The sequence below is a fragment of the Palaemon carinicauda genome, chromosome 7 (assembly GCF_036898095.1).
Source record: "Palaemon carinicauda isolate YSFRI2023 chromosome 7, ASM3689809v2, whole genome shotgun sequence".
Classification (NCBI taxonomy): domain Eukaryota; kingdom Metazoa; phylum Arthropoda; class Malacostraca; order Decapoda; family Palaemonidae; genus Palaemon; species Palaemon carinicauda.
The window spans coordinates 130,093,916-130,102,760 of record NC_090731.1 but is presented as its reverse complement, the minus strand read 5'-3'; the positions used below and the strand labels follow the sequence as shown (position 1 = coordinate 130,102,760).

Genomic DNA, 8,845 nt, shown 5'->3' with positions numbered 1-8,845 from the left:
TTTCATTTCCATAATAACATCACCCAATCAGGAAAGCGAGTTTATGTCCGAAATAGCTTTTCCAGACCCACCAAAGAGCATGGGAATGGCCCTGGGAGCTCAAGTGTCTGGACTGGAAGAGGAATATGCCCCCCATTGTCGCTTTCGTTATTTATAAACCAAGAAACCTGGAAACGTTGACGTCCAGGTGAGATATGCACTTCCAGTGAAATAACAAAGGGATGAAAAGCCTATGCATTGCGAGCTGACGTCAGCATGATATTTGTACCTCAAATTCTCGAACATACGCGTGAGAACGAGTGGGTGTGTGTGTGTGTGTGTGTGTTTATTGGGGGGTAGGACATATGAATCATGTATTTCTTTAAAAGTAAAAGTACAATAAACAGAATTTTATACAAATAAACAAGAAACACAATATGCGCTCATACATACATATATAAATACATAAATAATGTGTATATATATATACACATATATATATGTATATATAACATAGATATATATATATATATATATATATAGAGAGAGGTTTGAGATGTAGTGAGACAGATCTGGAGGAGAGGTAGAGAGGATAGGGATCAAGTTTGTGATGAGACTAGAGAGAGACCGAGGAATTGCTTCATGGGTTTGAACAGCACATATACAGTCTAGAATAATATATATTGAAAATTATCTGTATCACTAATCCAAAGCCTACTGTATTTTCAGCTCAGGACTCAACTTTGCAATTCACAGTCTAGTGGGTCTGTTTTTAATTATAGTCAAATCTTTTTAGTAAGGCAGTTATTTGCACCGACTTGCAGTGATGCCCTTTTAGCTCGGGAAAGTTTCCTGATAGATGATGGGTTGGACAAGGTGACTCTAACCAATCAACGATCAGGAAACTTTTCCGAGCTAAAAGGGCACCGCTGCAAGTCAGTGCAAATGGGCCTCATTTAAGAAAAATTGAGTATAGTCCTTTAAATCCCGGAGAAGACAAATCACCCTTACTTATGTTTATCTAAATTTCCAACTTCCCTTTGTTGTTGTATCAATATTACGGACTGATGGTTATAAATGATTTTACTTTCCTTATTTTGAATAATGGAAGTTTGCCTTTAATGTGTTGCTTAATTAAAGGTTGAAATTCTAAATCGAAAAAATACCTTATTGATGATGCAAATTTGCGTTTAACTGTGTTGCTTAAATAAAGGTTAAATTCTAACTCGAAAAATACCTTGTTGATGATGCAAATTTGCCTCTAATGTGTTGCTTAAATAAAGGTTAAATTCTAACTCGAAAAATACCTTGTTGATGATGCAAAGTTTACGTTACTGTGTTGCAAATCTGCATTTACGTGTTTTGCCTAATTTCAAATAAAAAAAAAAATACTATATTGATGATGGAAATTTTGTGTTTACTGTGTTGCTTAAATAAAGTCGAAATTCTAAATAAAAAAAATACCTCATTGATGATGTACAGGAAAGAAAAAGTGAATAATACGTAAAGATAAAACACCTTAACATCACGAGACCAGAGGGACAACCTTACCTGCACAGTGTCGTGGCAAATAGGCCGAAAACCTCTTCTCCTTCCCCTTTTTTCGGAAGGCGTCTAACTCTTTATTTTTAGCCACATCCACCACATATCACTAACAACAAATGTAAACCAGGAATACAAGTAAACAAAATGCATAGAATAATCTCCCCTGCTAGCCCTTGGCAAAATGAAGAAACTAAACAACCACACCTTATTTCTCTCTCCAAAAGAAAGATTCTTTCACACCAACCAACGCAAACGAAATTGCTCCAACGTGTCACGCAGACATTATTGGTAAAGCTTCGCTCTGAGCTATCAGAAGGTGATGATGATGATGAGTAGATTGCCATGCATATAGCATGACACGGGCTCTTGTCACTTAAGACAGCCCGTAAGAGGATTGGATTTGTAAAGAGTATACTCCAAGGAGTAAAATTTATATTAATAAAAGAAATGTTAGGTAAAAATAGGAAAAGGATGTTAGGTAAAGGATAGGTAAAGGAGATGAATAGTAAGGATGATTGAATGAGGGATGGAATTGAATGGTAAAAGACGTGAAAAAGGGGTAGAAAGTAACCCGAAAAAGGGGACTCCTTTTTAGGTCCACGAAAGAAAGTTTTAGTCAGAGGAAATAGTATTGATAGTAGTAAGTCCCAGTTAAGTAAAAGAGACTGGGAAAGGAGTGAAGGAACTTTAGTAGGAGAGAATAGGAGTAGGTTCAAGCAAAGAAGCTTATTCCTGCTCTTTTGATGGGAAAGGGGGAGGGGGCCATTTCTGTGCAACGCTCGGACAGTAAGCACGAGAAAGGCCCCCTAAGGATAGGGTAGGAAGAGGGGAGAACAGGGAAAAAGGGTAGGAGACAGGAAAAACAAGAGCTGTTTCCTTATGAGGAACACAGCCTTGCAATAACTAATCTCCTTTTAGGAATAGGGAATTGGGGAGGAGAGGATTGCAAGCAGAGAAGGATTATCTTTGCTCCGTGGTTGGAGACTGGAACTGTTGCAGGAGTTGCTGGAAGGTGGAGGTTGATGAGAGGGAAAGGACTTTGGTAAGGATCTGGAAGGCGATAGGTATGAGGTCTTGCAAGGTGAGAGACTCAATTGCTTGAGTCAAGGTTTGAGAAGGGGATGAGGATGAGGGTTGTTGCTGGTCCCTTTGGGGAGCAGTTGCAGGTTGGCGCTGATCCTTCTTAGGAACAGTTGCAGGTCGTTGCTGGTCCTTCTTAGGAGCAGTTGTAGGTGTAGATGCAGGAGAAGGAGTGGCTGACTTGGTCTTCTTTGACGAGGAGTTCTTTGTTTCTTTAGGTGGTTGAGACGAAGCTGGTTTGTTTTGGTTTGAAGAGGATGTATTCTTCATAGCTGGTATCCTATTGAGACGTTTCTGGGCAGCGCTTATTCCAAGCATGGTGTGGCTTGGAACAATTGGGGGCACTTGGATGTGGTTTGTCGTCCTTCTTTGTGGGCCTTTATTGCACACTTCTGTGCTATGTCGCTGGCTGCAGATACGCAGATTATGGGGCCTCTGCATTCTTCTTTATGATGTCCAAAGCGTTGGCATCTGTAGCATCGAAGGGGCTCAGGTGTATAATCCTCGATGGGGAAAGTACCCCAGACTCTTAAGTCCAGTTTGGAAGGGATTGGACCTATAAAGGTGGCAATTAAGCGTCTAACAGGAACGTCATCCTTGTTTGTGCAGCGAATAGCACAGTCAATATTGCTGCACGAGGTTACAATGGAGATAGGCATCGTCACAGGATACCTGGTAATGACTGCCTTCTTCCTGATAAAAGCAGGATCCAGCAGTGTTAAGGTGGAGTCTTCTTGAAGGAATCTGGCTGTCTCGATGTCCTTGGGATAGATGATAAGGTCACCTTTCCTTTTAGGTCTTGCGGTGAGTGTCATGCCAGGCTTGGCAGCCATGGCAGCAACAGAGGCATAAGAGAGCTCGAGGTTTGCCTGTGAAAGTCGAAACTTTGGCAGAGGCTTCTTTGGCTGTGTAGCTGAGATGTTTTCTTGTATTGCAGTGGCTTCTTGCAGAAGAGTTTGGAGGCAATCTGTGCAGTTGCAGTCCGTGGAGTGGGCCCCTTGTTCGGTCTCCATGGCGTTGGAGGACTCAGGCTCGTTGGTAGAAGGGATGACTGCTGTTGCACCTGATTGCTGGGGAGTTGTAGGGACAGACAAGGACCAGTCTGTGCTCTCAGTCCTTGGAGTCTCTGATGGCGATGGTGGGGCTGATTCTGGAGCTGATGAAAGTTTCTTAGTCTTTCTTTTCTTGGCAGAGGGTGCAGTCTCTTCCTTGGTAGCTCTCTTGTTAGTACAGTATGCAAGAATATGTTTAGATACTTCCTTGCACCCCTCACATCTGCATCTGACATGATGATTGTACACAGCTGGGTCGAATGTGAGGGAAGTTTCTTTGGCAACGTAGTTAAAAACGAAGGTACGTCGCCGTTGGTAGGCTGTACAGTGGTCAAAGTCACAGTCCAGCTATTAAAGTAGTCCTCACAGTGTCTGGAGTCTTCAGGATATGAGTCCCATCCCCGTTTACCAAGATAAACAACGGACATTGTAGTTGAACTAACTCTACGGGAATTGCAGTGAAAATTTCGGGAGGTTACGATGTACATAATACAGGAGTTGTTGTCAGCACCGAGTCTAAACGAACACTGACGCATCAGAATTCAGAAGGTTATTGAGCTGAAATTTATGACAAAAATCAACTGACATCCAATAAAAACTATTTCCTGTTATGTAGATACAATTAACAACCATGCAAAAGAATCAAATTTTTGCAAATCAAAACCATAATATTTTATACACAGTAATTGAATAATTTTCATCTTCCGATTTATAATATAACTTTATTCATAAGTGATCAAATACTTTTTGTTATCGGATTGGTAGAGATCGTTCGTGACCACGACTTTATCTATAATTAGCCCAAAGAGATTGGAAGAGGTCGTTGGAATCCCTTTTTACTAATAATGAATAAAGTCGTGGTTTCAATTGCGTTTTCGGAAGCACAACTTGAGATAATAGTTGATGAGTGAGAAGTCTTTTAACCATAATACTTCTGCAGTGATGACGGGACCTGATAAAGGAGGCATTAATACAAAGAAGATTCTTAAACTTCTTAGTATATCTAAGAAATAGCTAAGTAATAATCTCAGCGAGTTGCTCTTATTGTTCGGGAAAGGATTTTGGCTCCTTTTTTCTGAAGTCTTCACATAAGCTCTTACTAAATGGCTTTTAATAGAAAGGCGTTGAAAACATTAAGTAACAAAACTACTTTTAGACAGAAGCATTATTATTATAAGTGTTGAGCGACAACAAACAATTAATTTGCAGTTTCCTGAAAGGTTTTCTCCATTCAAAGTAACGTGTCTATTTTCTTCTCGTTAATTAACACCAACAGGCCTATCATTTATTTCTATTTTTATTCGATTCTCATTGAAATAAGTAGATTCAGTTCGGACTCAGAAACTTTTATAATGAAAACATATATTGTTTAGGGATATGTGCTTCTTTAAATCAGATTAGCTGGCCTTCCCCAAGCCCAGGCTCTTGGTATAGGCAATTTTCACATGAAAATGGAATAGGCCGATACTAAAAAGTATTTGAATAATTCAAAATAAAAATATCGGAAGATAAAAATTATTTTTTTAGTGTTTATGAAAAATTATGGCTTTAAATTGCAAGAATTTGGTTATTTTGCATAGTTTTCACCTATATCGAGATCCAATGAAAAAGTTTCTATGAGGTGTCAGCGTGTCATCTACTAGGGTACTCTGGTAGATGACAACAGTTTGACTTGCACATCGTTTATTATTTTTGGTGTATTATATACCATGAAATACTTAATTTTCTAACGTTTTTTCTGAATTACCTATCATCTTCACGATTACGCAGGGTCGATGTTTCTGGTCAGTTTCTTCATTTACCTCTGTCCCACACCTCATCACTGGTTAATCTCTTTGATCGAAAGTCATCCTTGATAAAGTCCACTGTCCACCCACCTTGGCTTTGGTCTCCACTGTCCCTCTCCTAAGTCACCTTCTCGTTCCATGTACCTCCATTTCCATCACTCTCCTCCCAATATACTGTTCATCTCTTCTCATGACATGGCAGTACTACTTCTTATCTGATAGTTTTCTATCTCCTATGGTACCCCTAATTACCTCTTTGCTGTCTGTTTCCTTATATTAATACATTAAAGTCTGGATTCTCTTAATGACCTCGGGATGAGAGCCCCAGGCAAAATTACTCAAAGACCGGCCTAGTTTCGACCCCTGGTTCAGGATACTTGTATAACACTGACCATGCCACGAAGAAAGATAAAAAGTCAATGGCAATTCTTCTGTACATATACCTGTCGAATTCAGGCTTTTTGTACTTACAATTGAAATCAATCCATATATATATATATATATATATATTGCATTCGTACATACATATGTCTATGTAAAGTGCCTCCATTTGTCAACAAATATTCCAACTTAACTTTCCTTTCGTACTTTGTCATTTGATTTTCCATTTAACTTTCCAACGCCTGTTTACTCAGATCTATATCTATTTATCTCAAAGAACAACATTGTATTTTGTCAACATGAGTACTTGGTGCTATGAAAAATAATCATATGTTTATAGTTTGTAAACGGTATATCTATCACATATCCCTTTAAATTAGGATATACAATATATATATATATATATATATATACATACATATATATATATATATATATATATACACATTACAAAAGAGCCAGGGGAAGGAAGAAAAAACTGCTTCCTACTTCCTTTGCAACATCTAGTATATTTACATATTTATATATATATATATATATATATACATACGTATGTAATCACGTGTATATATACTAAATATTGCAAAGGAAGCAGGGGAAGGAAGAGAAGACGACAAATTGACGTGCTAAGAATATTTGCGGGTATAGCCTGGCATGGAAAGACCATAAACAGACCCAAGTGGAAGGACATGTCTGAAGCCTTTGCCAGTAGGGGACGAATTATGGCTGATGAGGTATATATATATATATATATATATGTGTGTGTGTGTGTGTGTGTGTGAGTGTATGTGTGTGTTTCTGTTTTTGTGTGTGTAAGAAAACGTAACACGAACAAAGTATAAAGTAAGAAGAACAAGCTATAAGAACTTACTTAAAATATATTCTCATAATCCTTATGATAATTAAGATAATCATATATAGATAAAGCACAGTCTTCGGAAATACTACGAACATTCCTTCTCCATAAAAGCTAGAGGCCGAAAGGAGGGGCAATAAAAAGTAGAGATGGAAAAGGATTTATCCCAGAGAAAGGGACAGACCTACTGTACTTCTCTAAGGGAAATTATAACACTGGAAACACAGGAGCAGGAAGTAAAACCCAAAGTCCCTCCTGATAACTATTACGCTGTTAAAAATTTGACGTTGAAAAACGGCAAAAAATCCTGGAAGAAATGTTGCCAGGCATCTACCGTTTTAAAAACCGGTATATTGACGTAAAGGAGTGATATTACGGTCACCAACCTGTAAAGATAATAACAAGTAGGGTAAAATTACGGTTTCCTGTATTTTACTGAAATACGGCTGAGAGCATTATATTTTTACGGACAATTTCGGATTAAAATAAAGTTTTTTTAACAGTGAAACTCCCTTTCATATTTCTTCAACCCCCCCTGCCCCCCCCCCAAAAAAAAAAAAACATATACATACAAATGAGAAAAATTCTAGCCCAAAACGACTGGAACTTAGGAAGGGGTTCCCATGGAAAAATGTACCCCAGCGAGATTAAAAATTTCATTTCCTGAAACTAACAAAGCGGTGAGGCCTCGTAAATTAACATTATGATAAATTGCCCTTCTTGCACCAACTACACGATAAATTTATGAATATTACTTTCTTTTTAATAACTAAATACACGCACACAAACGCACACGCATATATATATATATATATATATATCTTTATTTAACGAGTGACCAGTGGAAATTGTACCGAAAGCAATGAATAATTCGTTAACTTTCATACTATAATTTTAATTTACTTATATGAACACATATACTGTGATATACACACATATAAATACACACATGTGCACAAGCGTAATAAATAAATAAATAAATATATATATATATATATATATATATACATATTGTGTGTGAGTACTCAGAAACACCCATATAATAAATCATTGCAAATTAAAACAACAAGTATGAGTATGTCCAGCACATGGTATGCATGATGACCTCCCCAGAGTGTCATTAATATAACAACCTAACAGACAAGCTGTATTGTAAGTCACACGCACTACAAACAAATAGGCATTTCGTTCGTTAAACCCTCAATTTACTGTGAAATTTACTCAACTAAGAAATACAATGTTTTAACGGTATCTTTCACCTACTAAAAACCTAAAAGTTCCCTGAATTATCAAAAAACTTAATCATTCGAATGTTTTGGCTTAAAACATGCCACGGTACTCACCAAGACATTCGTCACGTTTCCATCTTTCGACATCTTGTTAATTTAGGCAACACTCTAATTCACTGGGCGTTACTGGTATCTTTTTATACCAAATAATATGATTATTGAGCAACAATATAAAGATATCTTACTACAGATGGAATCCGAACACTGATAAGTAATGGAGATGTATGGCACACGCTGTTGTAAACATTGCAACCGTTGTGGTGAACTTCCACAGAATAAGTTATAAACTGTTTTTGCTTGACCTGGTTTACTGCTGTACAGTAGCACGACGCGTTCCATAATAACCAGAAACAAATATTAATACATCACGAGCTACAAAAAACGGAAAAACAATTGAAAATACATAACTAGTGTGGAAGGAGAAAGACGCTTCACTTTTCAAAACCACAACAAAACCAAATGATCTGATTGGTTGCTATTTTGTGAGGTAGAACTAATCAACCAATCGCAGGGCAGTGTTCTAGTGACGCAGAGCTGACAGGTCACCACAGTTTCTCAAATGGAAGTTTGGACGCTAATTTTGAACACAGCTTGATATATGGCCTGGTAAAGTACTGAATTGGAGTTTGGGTACATGCATTTGTTTTATTGACGCATGTTCTGTTTAGGATTATGAATGATGACACTAACATACATACATGAGTTCATTAATTATTTAGCAATTGAAGAAGGAATGGGGAAGAGACCGTTGAATTCGATCTTCTTTTGAGCCACAATTTGCGACAAATAAATGTTTATTGTAACAAATGATATTATATATATATATATATATATATATATAATATCATTTGTTACAATAAACATTTATTTGTCGCA

General features: G+C 37.4%; 1 protein-coding gene across 1 annotated transcript; it reads right to left on the bottom strand.

Moving 5' to 3' along the window:
- Positions 1–2,484: 2,484 nt before the first annotated feature.
- On the bottom strand, positions 2,485–8,056 carry LOC137644535 (uncharacterized). The gene is made up of 5 exons (XM_068377502.1): positions 8,024–8,056; positions 3,668–4,004; positions 3,408–3,571; positions 2,716–3,009; positions 2,485–2,574 (listed from the first exon to the last, which is right to left on the bottom strand). The coding sequence occupies exons 1-5, from the start codon at positions 8,054–8,056 to the stop codon at positions 2,485–2,487; spliced, it is 918 nt and encodes a 305-aa protein (XP_068233603.1).
- Positions 8,057–8,845: the final 789 nt, after the last annotated feature.